Source organism: Salvelinus sp. IW2-2015, linkage group LG8, assembly GCF_002910315.2.
Source record: "Salvelinus sp. IW2-2015 linkage group LG8, ASM291031v2, whole genome shotgun sequence".
NCBI lineage: Eukaryota > Metazoa > Chordata > Actinopteri > Salmoniformes > Salmonidae > Salvelinus > Salvelinus sp. IW2-2015.
The window spans coordinates 38,690,455-38,708,655 of NC_036848.1; the positions used below are offsets into that span (position 1 = coordinate 38,690,455).

General features: G+C 43.6%; 1 protein-coding gene across 3 annotated transcripts in view; it reads left to right on the forward strand.

Annotated features, from left to right (window-relative positions):
• Window positions 1-18,201, forward strand: part of mprip (myosin phosphatase Rho interacting protein) — a 69,302-nt gene that overhangs the window by 12,563 nt on the left and 38,538 nt on the right. For all 3 annotated transcript variants that reach the window (XM_023993290.2, XM_023993289.2, XM_023993291.2), the window contains exons 3-7: window positions 1,582-1,647; window positions 11,645-11,796; window positions 11,893-12,158; window positions 13,429-13,870; window positions 17,404-17,530. In XM_023993290.2, the coding sequence (XP_023849058.1) occupies window positions 1,582-1,647; window positions 11,645-11,796; window positions 11,893-12,158; window positions 13,429-13,870; window positions 17,404-17,530 (1,053 nt within the window). The remainder of the gene's footprint in view (window positions 1-1,581; window positions 1,648-11,644; window positions 11,797-11,892; window positions 12,159-13,428; window positions 13,871-17,403; window positions 17,531-18,201) is intronic.

Sequence of the window (18,201 nt, forward strand, 5' to 3'; positions counted from 1 at the left end):
AGACCTCAGTCAGGAAGTTAAAGCTTGGTCGCAAATGGGTCTTCCAAATGGACAATGACCTCAGCATACTTCCAAAGTTGTGGCAAAATGGCTTAAGGACAACAAAGTCAAGGTATTGGAGTGGCCATCACAAAGCCCTGACCTCAATCCTGTAGAAAATTTGTGGGCAGAACTGAAAAGCGTGTACGTGCAAGGAGGCCTACAAACCTGACTCAGTTACACCAGCTCTGTCAGGAGTAATGTGCCAAAATTCACCCAACTTATTGTGGGAAGCTTGTGGAAGCTACCCAAAACGTTTGACCCAAGTTAAACAATTTAATGGCAATGCTACCAAATACTAATTGAGTGTATGTAAACTTCTGARCCACTGGGAATGTGATGAAAGAAATAAAAGCTGAAATGAATCATTCTCTCTACTATTATTCTGACTTTTCACCTTCTTAAAATAAAGTTGTGATCCTAACTGACCTAAGACAGGGAATTTTTACTCAGATTAAATGCCAGGAATTGTGACAAACTGAGTTTAAATGTATTTGGCTAAGGTGTATGTAAACTTCCTACATCAACTGTATCTACCTCAATTACCTCATACCCCTGCACATTGACTCTTTACTGGTACCAAGTGTATATAGCCACGTTACTCATTGTGTATTTATTATTACGTGTTATTACTTTTCTATTATTTCCTTATGTTCTTTCTCTCAGCATTGTTGGGAAGGCCCCTAAGTAAGCATTTCACTAAGTCTACACCGGTTGTTTACTAAGCATGTGACAAATACAATTTTATTTTCATTTGATTTGATTGATAGCGGCATCGGTCACTTTTGGGAAAACTGGTTATCATTAGTTCAAATAATGCAAAATTGTGTACTAATATGAGTGTAATTGTAAACTATAAACCCACCTTAGCTTAATTTATGAATGAGGTCCCAGGTGAAGTTGCCTGGTTAAATTAAAACCAGGCAACTTCACCTGGGACCTCATTCTTAAATATGGGGGGGTCAGTTAAGAACAAGTTCTTAATTACCAMAACGGCCTACACCTGCCAAACCCGGATGATGCTGGGCCAATTGTGCGCCGCCTTATGGGACTCCCAATCACGACCGGTTATGATACTGCCTGGATTTGAACCAGGGTGTCTGTAGTGACGCCTCTAGCACTGAGATGCAGTGCTTTAGACCACTGCGCCACTCGGGAGCCCCCAGTCTGGTTGCCGTCTCTATTCGGCTATTTCATTCCACTCCTTGTTCTCCATGTTATTTACCAAAGACATGGAAAATGACCAAGAATGACAGTAGTGGCAAGGAGTGTTAGCTAAAACGGTTGGTACCCAGACTACAGGCGCTGGGTTCTCAGATTTATGTTATTGTATCTGTAAGCATTTCTTAGCTATATGTTCACTACGCCCTATTAGTCCCAGGACATAATGGAGCTTAAGTGTTTGTTTGGTTTCAGCCCAATAGCAATGCTCCTCTTTCCCTGCAGAAATTGTATACAGTATTAGTTTATAGGCCGTTTCTTAATAGTTTATAAGGAGATCATCAGATTAAGTGTTAACGATGTTCCTCTTTCTCCCAACAGAAATGGCAGCGGCGATTCTTTGTGCTGTACGAACATGGCTGCCTGCGTTTCGCCCTGGATGAATCGGTAAGGAGCTGTCATATCAGCCATGCTACTTCCACCTCCTCCCAAACAACCTAACAGCACTCCTTAGCTGTGTCTACAATCAGGTTATAGCACTGCCTCTCGTGCCTTATAAGCCATAAGGCACGAGAGGTGACTGGGAAGAGTAGTATTTGAGCCAAGGTGACATGCAGAGCCAAGGTGACTGGGAAGAGTAGTATTTGATATGGTCTGTGAAGGACGGGAAGGCATGTTGAATGACCTGACTGTATTCAGTGGTACCTGCCTGGGAAAGAGATGACTGGGAAGCCTTATCTCTGTTAGCTAGCCTTGTGCTGCGAGATGGTGAAACTGCCCCACCCTACTGCAGAGTAAACCTCACACTGAAGAACCATGAACATGTATATGGGGGTGGAGGGAGAGAGAATATAGTATGATGGAGGTAGAATAATACAGATTGGGAAAGAAACTGAGGAACAGAGACTAGAGAGAGTCCCTTACAGTTTATTACATCCTCTTTGTGTGTGTGTGTGTGACTGTGAATGTGACACGGGTGACCAATCCCACTGGCCGATTAGGCTGCTTGTGTGTATACAGGGGCCCACTTAACACTCTGCTCTGCCTGACTGTCAAAGCTGCCATGGCTTCAGTCCCTGGCCTATAGCTTCTAACCTTGACCGTAGCTTTGGGCCTGCTTTATATGTATCAAACCCCAGTTATCAGTTCTCTGCAAACAAAATTGATGAAGAGAGGATGCTGCTTTTGACTGCTGAGATGTAGGCCTACGCACTCTGTGGCTGTGTGTTTGTGTCCAGGTGGTTGCTTTGTGCAGATGAGATCTCTGAAATCATAATCATTGTCTTCATGTTGTCATGGATCCCCACGTGATGACAAAGGGAGGAAACATCCTGGTTTCGCTTTGTGCATACGTGTGTGTGTGTGTGTGTGTGTGCGTGCTGACTACTTGCGTGCGTCCATTTCTCCAGTGTGCATTGTGTGTGAATGACACCCGTTAGTTCGGTGTAGCACTTTTTTCCAGTCATTGTGAAGCTGCTCGTGCAATTTAGACGTGGAGGGCCTCATTGTCTTTGTACCTTTTCATCTGCAGCTCAGGGAACACCCCGGAACGCCACCGGGAAACTGGGTCAGGAAAATGGCCGCTTTGTTGCCGTCACTGTGCGCCTCAGCCCCCCACAATAGGAACGTTTCCAAAATTTYGCCTATACAACATTTTGAGAGTTCAGCGTTGATCTCAGTGCACATTATCGTTTACTTAGTTTAAACTCTAGGCGGAGGAGTGGAAATTAAAGTAGATTTTGTTTTTTTTCTTCATCATCAACGTATACATCCTCAGCCTGATCGGACACCAACCCCTTAAGTTAAAGGCCTACTGTATATAGTAGAGAGAAACAATACCCTGTCTTTTCCCTTGCTTGCCATGTATGCTTACACAATGCAGATACCAGTTTAGATGCGGTAAAGGAGTCAATGGAACGCAGACGTTCCATTGACCAGATTGGCCCACATTCAACAATCTGATCTAACAAAGTGGATATTTGTCAAATCCGTCATGATTTATGTATTGTAACAGGCCCACAATGTGGTTACTTAAGTCAGATTTTGATATATTTGTTTTTTGCTGCATAACATGTAGAAGTTGTCCCTTTTCAAGTTTAGAAGTGACTGCTACATGCTAACTCCCATTTTAATAAGATGGTTAGCATAGTTAGCGTACAGTAATCAGTGGTGGTAGTCAGCTGTTTTTAACTGTAATGCATTTGATTGGTAAAGATGACATGAACATGTGTTGGGGTTGACATCCATACTGGCATTTTACTTCGATTTTTACCTCAACATAGTGTGAAATACACATAAACAATAGCCTAAATGTAGGCAAATTTTGCTGGCGGGCAATGAGGAGACTCGGAATCTTTCCCCCATGCGTTTCCATGGCAATTCCATTGTTTTGGTCGAGTTCAATTTACCTTTGCCCCATCTATAGCCTATATCTGGGCCGTATACAGCATATCATAAATACCTCTTTTACATCTCTTTTTTGATGAAGGGATGCTCTCTTCTTTTTTGTGTGTGTGGAATTGCTGTAAAAACAACAGGAAATCAGCTCTGAGTGATTTTTTAAAAAGAAATCTGTTCCCAAGTATTCCGATGCATAATAGAGACACACGTGATCGAATACAAATGTAAGCAAGGTTTGAAATTATTATGTTTTAGTCAAACATTATATCTGTTTGGGCTTCTTGCGGTCAATTTGCAGTCTACAAATTTTTTGTAATTATGTTCCGGCCCCCGACCATCCCTACCAAAAAAAAATTGTCCCGTGGCTGAATCTAGTTGTTGATGCCTGGTCTATATGTTAATTTGCATAATTTTGTGGAATTAAATTGCTGTATATTCGTTAATCCTCCTGTAGCCTATCTTATTTATCACATGTGCACAGCATAGAGTGCCTATTTTGAGCAGGATTTCTCCTGAAGCTCCTCAGCTGGTTGCTGCTGGAGTAAKGCATGTTATTTTATAAGCCCATTCATTGCGAAACAACTCAAAATGCAGTTGCTTGTTAAAAACAGATTTGGTACACGATCAATGAAAACAACTTTTTATTTCTCAACTGGTAGTTGAAGCGTGCCTCCCATTCARCATAGGCTACAAGTGTAMMCAACAGGCTATCGGCGTGTCACACACCACATTACAATGTGAGCTGGATTTATTTTTTATTTAACCTGTATTTGACTAGGCAAGAACATTATTTACAATGACAGCCTACTGAGGAACAGTGGGTTAACTGCCTTGTTCAGGGGCAGAACAACAGATTTTTACCTTGTCAGCTCAGGGATTCGATCCAGCAACCTTTCYGTTACTGGCCCAATGCTCTAACCACTAGGCTACCTGCCGCCCCAAAGCTGGAGGTAGTATGCAATTTGAAAACGTAAATTGTTTTAAACCTGAATGTTTTATTTCATGTTATGAGACATCTCATATCTTGCTTTAAAGTAGCCTATAGTCAAAATCCAACAATGGAAACATGGAGTCAATTTTATAAAGACCGTGTCAGCGTGCACTGCGCCCGGCCCGCCACAGGAGTCGCTAGTTTGCGATGGGACAAGGACATCCCTGCCGGCCAAACCCTCCGATAACCCGGACAACGCTGCGCCAATTGTGTGCCGCCCCATGGGTCTGACAGAGCCTGGACTATAACCCAGAATATCTAGTGGCACAGCTAGCACTGCGCCACTCGGGAGGCCATAAAGACTTTATAGGCGCGTGAGTTTTAAGTTGGGGAAGCTTACAATTTATCCTTCCATTTCTGTCGATCTGCGTGCCGGTTATGATTTTCATATGCCCATTTTCGTGGAACAGTTTCTTTTCAATAACAACGTTTTAGTTTCTCAATCGTTGTCACGTGGTTAATCATAAAAATCTGAATGAAAAATTATACAAATGAAAAAGTTAAAATTCAACAAATGCTAGCACCAGCCTCTGCCATTTGGACACATTGAAACACCTTGATCCATTGGCAGCTTAAGAAAAGAGCGCATGGAACTCAGCCTATAGGCCAATGCAGCAGRAAGCCTATAACTTCCARTGTCAACGAAGTAAAAATAGGCTACATAAAGCTGACAAATAAAAACAGKCGAAAATATGATGAAAATGCAGGTTATTTCAATCGCATTCATCTCTCTACTCAGGCTGTCTGCTCTAATGGGGAGTTTATCAAAATAGACAATCAAAGGGCCAACAATTCACACAATGAATGCTCAAGAATTGGTGGGAGACAGCTGAGCCGTTCTGGAGAGCGACTCGCTTCCTATATCTTCGCCACTCACCCGTCCCCTTCTTGCCTCAACATTTTAAATTATACTCAACATACTTATACTTATCTTCACATATATTTTAGATGCTTTTCACAGACAAGCACCTGTCTCTTATACACATCTAGATGTGTATAAGAGACAGGGTTTGGTTTATGCCACAATAAAAGGTCATACATTTTGAAAGTTAAATGACAAATCTTTAGACTAGAACTACATATAAAATCCCTATTCATTCAATAGGATCTCTGTGGGCCTAGTCATAGAACTACATATAAAATCCCTATTCATTCAATAGGATCTCTGTGGGCCTAGTCATAGAACTACATATAAAATCCCTATTCATTCAATAGGATCTCTGTGGGCCTAGTCATAGAACTACATATAATCCCTATTCATTCAATGGGATCTCTGTGGGCCTAGTCTAAAGATTTGTCATTTAACTTTCAAAATGTATGACCTTTTATTGTGGCATAAACCAAACCAGTCATTTTTTCATCTGATTGTGCAACAATCCCTTCAAAGGGCTACTTTACTAGGCGACCCGCGTAGGTTCATCCACTCGCAACATATCTCCAGCCTCTAAACKGTGGTGAATGGAAAGAGACACCTGTTGCACAAAACACTAAAAATTGTTTGTCGTTAGGCCAGAATTTATGCGTCCACTGCTATCTGCGGAGGTCTGGTGTCGGCCAATCATCTATGCCTTGGCCAAATGTCAGTGTTTTCGTCTTAACCATTTTCAAGCCCACTCACTCATTTTTCATGCCTCTGACATGCGGTAATGATAAATAGTGGTCWAATAGCCTACAGTTTTCTWGAWWAWWWWWWTWTWTWTATTGTGATAGGCTCACGTTTTACTGGTACGAGGTACCCCCACTATGTATTTTGCCAGGATGCTGTACCAGACCGTATCACCCTATTTTCACCCCTGAGCTTATTTCRACTACCACAAATTGCAGGCTTCCCAAGTAGGAAAAGGCCTACGAGCTTGTGATTTGAAACAATCCACAGCTATTTTTAAAAAGAAGCTAATGATCCTCGATTCCTCTGCGGCAAAGTCATGCTTTCTGACTTTTTTCAAAGTCATGCTTTCTGAAGTATTTTGAATGATTAAATGTATTTCTGTATTTCTCCTTCCGTGGCCTCCAACTGCTCTTAAATGCAATTAAAACTAAATGCYTGCTCTTCAARCGATCGCTGCCCGCACCTGCCCCTGTTCTGTCTTAGAATATGTGGACAACTACAAATACCTAGGTGTCTGGTTAGACTGTGAACTCTCCTTCCAGACTCACATTAAGCATCTCCAATCCAAAATTACATTTAGAATCGGCTTCCTATTTCGCAACAACGCCTTCTTCACTCATGCTGAAAGGCATTCCTTCGTAAAACTGACTATCCTACCGATCCTCGACTTCYGCGGTGTCATTTACAAAATAGCCTCCAACACTCAACAAATTGGATGCAGTCTATCACAGTGCCATCCGTTTTATCACCAAAGCCCCATATACTACCCACTGCGACCTGTACGCTCTCGTTGGCTGGCTCTCGCTTCATACTCGTCGCCAAACCCACTGGCTCCAAGTCATCTACAAGTCTTTGCTAGGTAAAGCCCCGCCTTATCTCAGCTCACTGGTCACCATAGCAACACCCACCCGTAGCACGRGCTCCAGCAGGTATATTTCACTTGTCACCCCCAAAGCCATTTCTTCCTTTGGATGCCTCTCCTTCCAGTTCTCTGCTGCCAATGACTGGAACGAACTGCAAAAATCTCTGAAGCTGGAGACTCTTACCTCCCTCACTAGCTTTAAGCACCAGCTGACAGAGCAGCTCACAGATCACTGCACCTGTACATAGCCCATCTGTAAATAGCCCATCCAACTACCTCATCCCCATACTGTTATTATTTATTTATTTATCTTGCTCCTTTGCACCCCAGTATCTCTACTTGCACATTCATCTTCTGCACATCTATCACTCCAGTGTTTAATTGCTATATTTATTGTAATTACTTCGCCACCATGGCCTATTTATTCCCTTACCTCCCTTATCTTACCTCATTTGCACATGCTGTATATAGACTTTGTTTACTGTAATATTGACTATGTTTGTTTATTCCATGTGTAACTCTGTTGTATCTTGGCCAGGTCGCAGTTCTAATTGAGAACTTGTTCTCAACTAGCCTACCTGGTTAAATAAAGGTGGAATAAAATGTAAAAAAATAGACAGGATTTATATATAGTAATTATATAATTTTGGCAAATTTATTTCAATTTACTTCCCTATAGGACCCACCGCTATGCAATTTCTCTCCTATTCTAATGGTTTTCATATCAACATTCACAATCCTAGTCATATTAGCAACCCATCCTAGTTGTTGCAGCTTAAGATCCCCACCTCTTTCTAAGTTTCTAATGGACATTTTCATCTCTGTCACATATGGAACCGTTCTAATCAGGTGTGCTGTTTTGATTGGTGTTTTCCTGCTAATTGCATTTTGGCAAATGTTTGAAAATTACTTTTTTATTGGCTGCATCATTATGAGTTGCTTGTTCTGTTACCATAATCTAAATGTGATTTATGTCATTCTGAGCACCATGGGTGGACACCGTAATACATATTGGTCCAGTAAATGTTTCTAATGGCCGTTACATTAAAATCTTCCTGGTCACATTGTCCGGTGCCACGTTTTCTGAATCCGGAATCCCTGGATGGTGCGGAATCCCTGGATGGTGTGTATTTTAGACACTCTGAGGAAGTTGTTGACTGACATTAGGCTATTAGCTAGCAAGGCACATTTTAGGTTAGTTGGAATGTGCCAGAGAATATGAAGCTCAGCCCTGATTCACCCCTGGGCTGATGAACTGTCTACTGCTCTACCCCATAAAATACCCAATATGGACTGCTGTGGCCCTTCTCTTGCTCAGTGGTTGTTACTATTAGTAATTCCTGTGCTCTTGGCCAGTTGAAGAGGCCAGAGTTAGGCAACCCAGCCAAACCCACAGGGGTAGAATGGCTTGAAGTCACACTGGTGGAAACATCAACAATGACCAGAGCAACCTGATGAATCTTTGTAAATATGAAGCTATCTCACATGATACTAGATACATTGATCTTAATGATCTACCGATGTCATGATTCATTGAGGAAGGTTGTTTGTTGCTATGGAACCATGACGTGCGTAGTACGTCMATTGGAGGGCCAAATTTCCCCGAAATATGTATTGTTTTTGCATCTGACACACGATATAAGCAAAATAATTACAAAAAGGTTGAAAATAAGAGCTTTTGTGTGACTCGCATAAAGCCGAGGCAACTTTCAGGGAAGTGTTAAGGGAAGATTTCACTCAAGATGTTTAATGCGAGTGGGCAGTGGCTTCTTAGAACTGAACTATTTTAGCCCATGATGAGACGGACTGAGAAGGAGATGCTCAGAGGTCTAGGCTCTACACAGCATTCCTCTGATATGCCCATATTTGGTGAAGTGCAGCGGGCTCCCAGTAACTAACAGGCTAGAGAAACAGAGAGAGCAGTAGACCCCAAAACCACATGAAAATGCCAGATATGCCCCAGACCCAAACATTCCACATACACACAGCCTGCCACTACAAGCACCCATATCTAATGTAGCATAATGTAATTTTACTACATTAGACAGGATTGGACGTGTTGTACATTTGATCGTCTGAGAAGGAGAGTAGGAGAGAGAGAAGGTGAGAGACTGAGGAGGAGGCAAGAGAGACGGAACCTGAGAAAGACAGAAACGTGAAGGTTTGAGTGTTTCTCAAACACTGAGTCGTGGACCGACACCGGTCCCTGAGATGTTGCCGCTGACCAGTCCCTTGGGTAGTTGACTGACACCAGTTGGGCAGTTCTCAAATGCTAGTTTTAATCTAAGCGGACCTCCCAAGAAGGACTACAGCTCTTCAGTCTCTGAGAACCTGGGCCGGAGGGTCAATGACTGGGAGGATAGGGACAGGAAACAGGGGGTCATTCAGTTTTCTCCACAGTCCACACTTTGACTGATATAATGCTACAACTAAGAACAGATTAGATACTAACTATCCTGAAGCTTCCCTATGGCCTGGGACCAGGGTCTATGCCAGGTGTTGAATTCACAATGTTGTTTTATTGCCCTGACTGAGGTATTTAACCATAMTATTCATCCCATGGGAGTCGAAGCTATAGTGACAGTGTCTGCCTGCCTGTGGAAAGAGGGGTAGGAGTAGTGTGTGTTCTGTTTTGATGCAGCACGGAGGGAAGCGGCATGTCGAGGCACATATGCCGTATAAAACAGCAGCTTGCTGCTTCCCTTTCACCCCTGAGCAGAGCAGGTGCTGGTTTCTTACGCTACTTGCCGCCGGTCCGGGCAATAAAACTCCCTAGAAAAATGTATCAATTATGGAGCGGGTGTACTCTACCTAATTCTAAAGCTGGCTTGGCGAGTCTCACTCTGACACCATTTTGGAATGATATGATGAAGCCCATTCATCAAATATTTTTGGCTGGCACTGGCAGATAAATAAGTTGTACTTCATCAGCATTGAACTAGTGGGAATGCCCAATTTTCCCCTAAAATCTCAATACTTTACTTGACAATTTGTTCATTGTGAAGATAAAGACCTGCTCGATTTAAAAACGTTTTCTAGCTTTATTAGTAGTGTTTCATTGCCTCTTTGTGTGTGCTGTTCGTAGAAACTGTGAACTGAGTCAGAGAGACAGTCTGTGAGAAAGTTGTTAGGGATAATACCCCCCTGTGCAGCTAAATATAGCCGGCCCCATAGGAGGACAATAGGAGGATATGGGATTGGATCTGGAGCGGAGAAATCAAACCCACTACAACACATGAACTATATATCAAATGCCACCCTATTCCCTATATAGTGCACTACTTTTTATCCATAGTGTTCTGGTCAAAAGTAATGCACTATATAGGGAATAGGGTGACATTTGAGACTCAGCCAGAGAGGATGAATGGCAGTGTTGGCAGATGGAGGAGTCTTTGTGTTGATGCCAGTATCAGATCAGACGACGTATACATACTCAAAGAACACACTGGCCCTCTCTCGATGTGGGTTGGACTTGCCCTGGCCTTAACCTGATCCTAGATCTGTAGCTATCTTCCCCCAGTCCTAACCACAACCATTTGAGGGGAACAAGGGAAAAGTGTGTAATACCTTCATGCTTTCTCCTTCAGAAAGAAAGAAAGGTGCATCTTTTATGAGACAGATTCCCCTCCTACCCCCCTTTCTCTCTCTCACCCCCTCCCTCCCTCCCAGCGCAAAATCCCCCCTCACCGTACAGTAAAGAGACTAGCTTGCTGCAGTCGGTACTCTAAGTTTCTCTGAGTGTGACCCAGTGTAATTGCCATATTTGGAAGCCCTCATGGTTTACTGGCAGCTTGCAAAAAGCAGGATCCATGTGAATGGCCTTACATGGAGCTAAGGAGAGAAACAGCACCTGTTTTACATCTGCAGCCAGGCAGGCAGAGTACAGTTCAGTCTGGGCCTGATAACAACAGTACAGGAATCTCACTGAACTAGAGAGACCATGCTGGGGTTCAGGGGGAATTCTAGGCGGTAGAGGGGCAATATGGAGTGTGGGAGAAACCGTGATAAATTGTGCCTCTCCAAAGGCAAACATGCGCTTATATGCAGAACCATGTGCGTTAGCAGTAGCACACGCGCACACACAAACTTATTTAGTCCAGCCTCCCAGGGCTGTCACCTCCTCCATTCACTCCACTGGAACTGAATGGATTTCCCCCGTTGTCCCGGCAACCCATCGATAACGGATACGTGACCTTATAGTAGGGGCTGTATACGTCCTCTGCCTGTGGGAAAGAGTGAAGGAAGGAAGGAGGGAGGGATGGAGGAGGAAAAACAGACGATGTGATATCTATCCACCTGTTATATAGCAGCTCCGGGTAGAAGTTTCCCTTAGGCTCAGACGGAGATCTAGGACCCCATGCCCCTTCAGCACTTATTAAAAGCTGTAGTTTCAACTGTGGCTGTTGAAAGAGACTAATCAGACGTACATTATACTTCCCAGTTTGCTACAAGGCAATGACTTCATCATTCTACTGATTGTTGTCCTGTTCCACTGGTATTTACCCTGGTATACGATCTGTGTCGTGTCAGGTTTGGCCATTACTTGTGACTGAATGTTGTTTCTCTGTTATTCCCCCTCTAGCCGAGCACGCTGCCCCAGGGCACGGTAAATATGAACCTGTGTGCTGACGTCATTGACGCAGAGCCCAAGACGGGCCAGAAGAACGCTCTCTGTATCATCACTCCTGAACAGGAGTACTTTATACGAGGGGAGAACAAAGAGATCATCAATGGGTAAATGCGTGCGTGTGTGTAGTGTATGTATGTGTGCTTACGTGTGTGTGTTCTCTATGCCTTCACTATCATTCTGTTCTTCTCTCTCTTTCCCAGGTGGACTGAACAGCTGGTGGTGTATCCCAGGACCAACAAGCAGAACCAGAAGAAGAAACGCAAGGTGGAGCCCACCACTTCTCAGGAGCCAGGACCAGCAAAGGTGGCGGTGACGGGCTCAGGTATCCCCGAGGCGGGCTCAGAGAAGGTTCAAGACTCCAGCTCCATCATCTGGCAGGAGGAGCTAAGCCAGAGAGAGGCTGAGGGGGCGGCCGTATGGCCTTCTGCTGACCTGCCCTTGCTGGGCTCACCACCACCCTCTACAGGTATGGAGGAACCACAGCACATCTAGCCACATAGTCCTCATCTTTAGTGTGGTATATGGGTCTTTCTATAAACTAGGGTACCGGTGAGAATAGCCTACTCTGGACAACTTGTTAGAACTGTTGATAAGTTATTGATAATAATCTGCTACATTTTTTCATGTCATTACATTAAGATATAAGGGGGGACATAGCTACAGTGCCCTCTGTAATTATTGGGACAGTGAAGCATTTTTCTTCTTTTGTTTGTATTTGAAATGAAACAATGACTATGATGTTAAAGTGCAGAATGTCAGCTTTAATTTGAGGGTATTTTCATCCATATCGGGTTAACTGTTTAGAAATTACAGCATTTTCTGTATATAGTCCCCCTACTTTTAGGGGACCAAAAGTATTGGGATAAATTCACTTAAATGCATATTCAACTAGTAACCTTTTATATGATATAACAACAACTTACACTGCCATAAATGCAAGGACAGAAAAGTAATGTTTTAGGTCACCCGATTTTGGACATCTGTCACGACACCAACCATGATAATGGGTTAAGCATAGGTTTTAAATCAACTAGTGAATTTTATTGCGTGCCCTCTGAAATTATTGGGGAAAATTTGTTGGATGCATTTGCTGTTTGTTTTGGTTGGTTTGAATGCTTTTGAATGCATTTTTTTGAATGCTTTTTAGTGGGTGGGTTCTATATTAAGCCCTATATGTCCAATTATATAAATTATACAGTTTAACATTGAGGTCCTTAAATGTTAATTGAGCACTTTAAAATGTAAGCTTTCTGCCCATATCGTCTATGTCCTGGGAAATGTTTTTGTTACTTACAACCTCATGGTAATCACATTAGCCTACGTTAGCTCAACCGTCGGGGGACACCGATCCCGTAGAGGTGAAAAAGTACCTGAGAGACCTTGAATTTGACTTGCCAACGTCTGTATGAACCCTGCTTAAAGGATGTATATGTGGATTTAGGGGCCTATTTGCATATATACCTCTAAGTACACATGTGGAACTGCATAAAAAAATATTTTTTTTATTTTTATTTCAAACCATTTTGAAGTTGTCCCAATGTCACACATTGGCCCCATTATTTATATTAAGACCCATATATGGCAATCTGACAGAATTGTAATGGTGTTAGCAAGCTACACAGCTGTAAAATATTATAACATTAGAATTTAGAGATGGTAAGAGAGTCTTTCTTTTTCTACTGTTGTTCTCATCTATCCTTCACCGTCTTTGACCCTCCACCCCCTCCCTCTTCCAGGTGATTGTGGTTCCGTGGGTCAGGGCTCAGACGCCGGCTCAGTCAACGGTGACGAGGTGGACCGTAGCGGCCTCCCTCTCCACGGCTCAGTCCCGCTCCCCCACCACAACCTCCTGTCTCCCACGGGCTCCTGCTCCAGCCTGGGCGGGGTGCCCCGCTGCCTCTCCCCAGTCCCCAGCGACCCTTTTCCCTCCGGCAGCTCCCTGCTGTCCAACGGCTCCCACATCAGTGGCTCTGTTAGCTCGCTGGACTCTGACGCCAGCGGCAGCACGGTAACCAGCACAGAGAGCCACCCGGCGGGGCGGTTAGGGCTAGGCCACAGCGGGCACAATGATACGCCACGGTCCAGGAGGCTGGAGGCCGAGGCCAGGAAGGCAGAGAAGAGGAGTCGAGTGAGGAGTCCTGGTGAGGAGAAAGAGGCCATGTTCAGTCCCGAAAGGAGGCAAGTCTGTCTTTGTCTGTCCATCTGTTTACATGTCTGTTCTGTCTTAGTTCAGAGAGACAAAAAAGAAAGGCCCATGTTCAGACCTAAGAGGTCAGTCTAATGAGAATAAAAGAAGGTTCCAGACTTCAGTCACTTTCTTACCTGGGATATATTTATCAAGGTAAAGCCGTAGCTGTTAATCAGGTACTTGTATAGGCTGGTAAACCAGGTTAGTGAACTCTGCTGTCTGACTGCCAGGTTACAGACCAGCAGGCACTGTGGCCTGGAAYGACATCAGTAGAGATTCCAATGATGCAGCAACACACACGGTCACTGCTTCTAAACACACTTGCACAGATACACACACACAGCCTTGTGATGCACACACACCTCCAACGAAGCTGCGTCAAAACACTCAGACCAAGAGGAAAAGGCTGTGTTTGGTGAAATCCAGACAGTGTGAAATTGCTGAATCTCTGCGTTCAACAGTTCCGTATACTTCTCATAGGAGTTATGTATGTAAAGTTGATGTCAAAAATGTACATACACCTTAGCCAAATACATTTAAACTCAGTTTTTCACAATTCCTGACATTTAATCAGAGTAAAAATTCCCTGTCTTAGGTCAGTAAGGATCACCACTTTATTTTAAGAATGTGAAATGTCAGAATAATAGTAGAGAATATGATTTATTTCCGCTTTTATTTCTTTCATCACATTCCTAGTGGGTCAGACATTTACCTACACTCAATTCGTATTTGGTAGCATTGCCTTTAAATTGTTTAACTTGGGTCAAACGTTTTGGGTAGCCTTCCACATGCTTCCCACATGAAGTTGGGTGCATTTTGGCCCATTCCTCCTGACAGAGCTGGTATAACGAAGTCAGGTTGGTAGGCCTCCTTGCTTTTTCAGTTCTGCCCACAAATGTTCTATAGGATTGAGGTCAGGGCTTTGTGATGGCCACTCCAATACCTTTACTTTGTTGTCCTTAAGCCATTTTGCCACAACTTTGGAAGCATGCTTGGGGTCATTGTCCATTTGGAAGACCCATTTGCGACCAAGCTTTAACTTCCTGACTGAGGTCTTGAGATGTTGCTTCAATATATCCACATAATTTTCCTACCTCATGATGCCATCTATTTTGTGAAGTGCACCAGTCCCTCCTGCAGCAAAGCACCCCCACAACATGATGCTGTTGCTTCATGTTTGGGATGGTGTTCTTCGGCTTGCAAGCCTCCCCCTTTTTCCTCTAAACATAACGATGGTCATTATGGCCAAGCAGTTCTATTTATTTATTTATAATTTTTATCCCATTTTCTCCCCAATTTTCGTGGTATCCAATCGCTAGTAATTACTATCTTGTCTCATCGCTACAACTCCCGTACGGGCTCGGGAGAGACGAAAGCCATGCGTCCTCCGAAGCACAACCCAACCAAGCCGCACTGCTTCTTAACACAGCGCGCCTCCAACCCGGAAGCCAGCCGCACCAATGTGTCGGAGGACAAGGATATCCCTACCGGCCAAACCCTCCCTAACCCGGACGACGCTATGCCAATTGTGTGTCGCCCCACGGACCTCCCGGTCGCGGCCGGCTGCGACAGAGCCTGGGCGCGAACCCAGAGACTCTGGTGGCGCAGCTAGTACTGCGATGCAGTGCCCTAGACCACTGCGCCACCCGGGAGGCCCTAAGCAGTTCTATTTTTGTTTAATCAGACCAGAGGACATTTCTCCAAAAGTATGATCTTTGTCCCCATGTGCAGTTGCAAACCGTAGTCGGGCTTTTTTTATGGTGGTTTTGGAGCAATGGCTTCTTCCTTGCTGAGCAGCCTTTTAGGTTATGTCGATATAGGACTTGTTTTACTGTGGACATAGATCATTTTGTACCTGTTTCCTCCAGCATCTCCACAAGGTCCTTTGCTGTTGTTCTGTGATTGATTTGCACTTTTCGCACCAAAGTACGTTCATCTCTTGGAGACAGATCGCGTCTCCTTTCTGAGCGGTATGACGGCTGTGTGGTCCCATGGTGTTTATACTTACTATTGTTTGTACAGATGAACGTGGTACCTTCAGACGTTTGAGAAATTGCTGCCAAGGATGAACCAGACTTGTGGTCGTCTACAAATGTTTTTCTGAAGATTTCTTTTGATTTTCCCATGATGTCAAGCAAAGAGGCACTGAGTTTGAAGGAAGCCTTGAAATGCGTCCACAGGTACACCTCCAATTGACTCAAATGATGTCAATTAGCCTATCAGAAGCTTCTAAAGCCATGACATCATTTTCTGGAATTTTCCAAGCTGTTTAAAGGCACAGTGAACTTAGTGTATGTAAACTTCTGACCCACTGGAATTGTGATACAGTGAATTATAAGTGAAATAATCTGTCTGTAAACAATTGTTGGAAAAATTACTTGTGTCATGCACAAAGTAGATGTCCTAACCGACTTGCCAAAACTATAGTTTGTTAACAAGAAATCTGTGGAGTGGTTGAAAAACGAGTTTTAATGACTCCAACCTTAGTGTATATAAACTTCTGACTTCAACTGTAATAATTACCTTTCCCTGTGGTTTTATCAGGGCTGAGGTTCAGCATAAACGCACTGAATAAACAGGCTTTGTACTTTCCATTCGCCCATCATCCGCTCCTGACTCTGTTCTAGGAAAGGGTCAAGAGGTTAAGCGGACACACCCACCCACCCACCTCATCCCCTCATCCAAAACCAGGCCTGAGAGGAAAAGCTTAACGAGAGAGCAAGGAAGAGATCAGGAATATCCAGTAGACTGATAACAATTGGTCCATTTGGTTTCATTTCGGAACACTGCCATTCTGGACCCCAGCAGCCAACTAGCACTCTATCCCAGAATTATTGCACACACACATACACACACACTGCCACTCAGCTCCTTCACTGGCTGGTGGCGTGCAAACAGTCATGTGACTGAAAATACCTCTCCTCTTTCTCTCCATTTCGTCCTTTCTCTCCCTCACTCGTTGCCTTGTAAGGAAGCCAGCTACCACCGAGGATTCCCCTAATAAGGGCACAGTAAAAAAAAAAGTTACATTTTTCCAAGCGACTCTCGCTCCTCATAAACCGAGGGTAGAAAGAAAGACGTAAGGGAGGACTACGTTAAAGCTGCCGGTGTATCTATAGTTTCACTGCATGTCTGTGCTGTGTGTTTACAGAAGTTGAAACAGAAAGGTTGGGGTGACAGTCAAAGTAGTAAGAGCCTAAACTGTCCTTCTCTTTGTCATCATGTCTGTTACTCAAGTTTCATGTAGCAGTGTATTGTAATGTTCACTTATAAACGTGAATTATGCAATGTTTATTCGCCACCACACACCCATACATATATATACACACACACACACACACAGGAAAAACTACAGCATCCAATATAGTTAATCTATTCTCTCCACCTGAGAAGGAAGTCTATTTTTTGCCATACCCAAAACCATTGTGCCATTTTTTTAATCCACAAAAAAAAAGTTAAACTAAAGGCCTCTGACCTCTATCCTTCACCGCTGACCTTTAACCTTGTTCCATATGTGTTCTAGTCGATCTGGGGTGATAGAGAAGCTGGAGGCATTGGAGCTGGAGAATGCAGAGAGGATGGAGGTGGAGGAGGCTGGGAGGACTGGAGCCAGACAGGGCCGCAGCGAACACAGACGCTTCCACAGAGAGGTACAACTACCGCACTGGGTGTATGTGTGGTACGATTGTTACCCCCTTTAAACCCATTCAGTTGAACCTGATCTTAGAGAGGTGATAGGGTATGAGTACAGGCTTAGCCTTTTGCATGGGCAGCACCTGATTGTCCTAGCTGACTCAGGCCAGTGCTAACATTGTCTAGTAGTTCAGGGTTTCCCTAACTCGATAAAAGTACAGAATCAGAGCTTCAAAATGGCATATTATACACTGTAGTTGGAGGAAACATGGGGAAGAATCCTGATTTAAAAAAAATGTATACATTTATAATCCCATTTAGGAGAAAAAGGCATTCAGACATTTTGCTGTGATTTTTCACGCTTGCTCTACATCAGTGGTTCCCAAACTTTTTCTAGTCCCGTACCCCTTCAAACATTCAACCTCCAGCTGCGAACCCCCTCTAGCATCAGGGTCAGCGCACTCTCAAATGTTGTTTTTTGCCATCATTGTAAGCCTGCCACACACACTATATGTCACATTTATTAAACATAAGAATGAGTGTTTGTCACAATCRGGCCCGTGGGAAGTGACAAAGAGCTTTTATAGGTCCAGGGCACAAATAATAATAATATAATAAAAATCWATAATTTTGTTCTTTATTTAACCATCTTACATATAAAACCTTATTTGTTCATCGAAAATTGTGA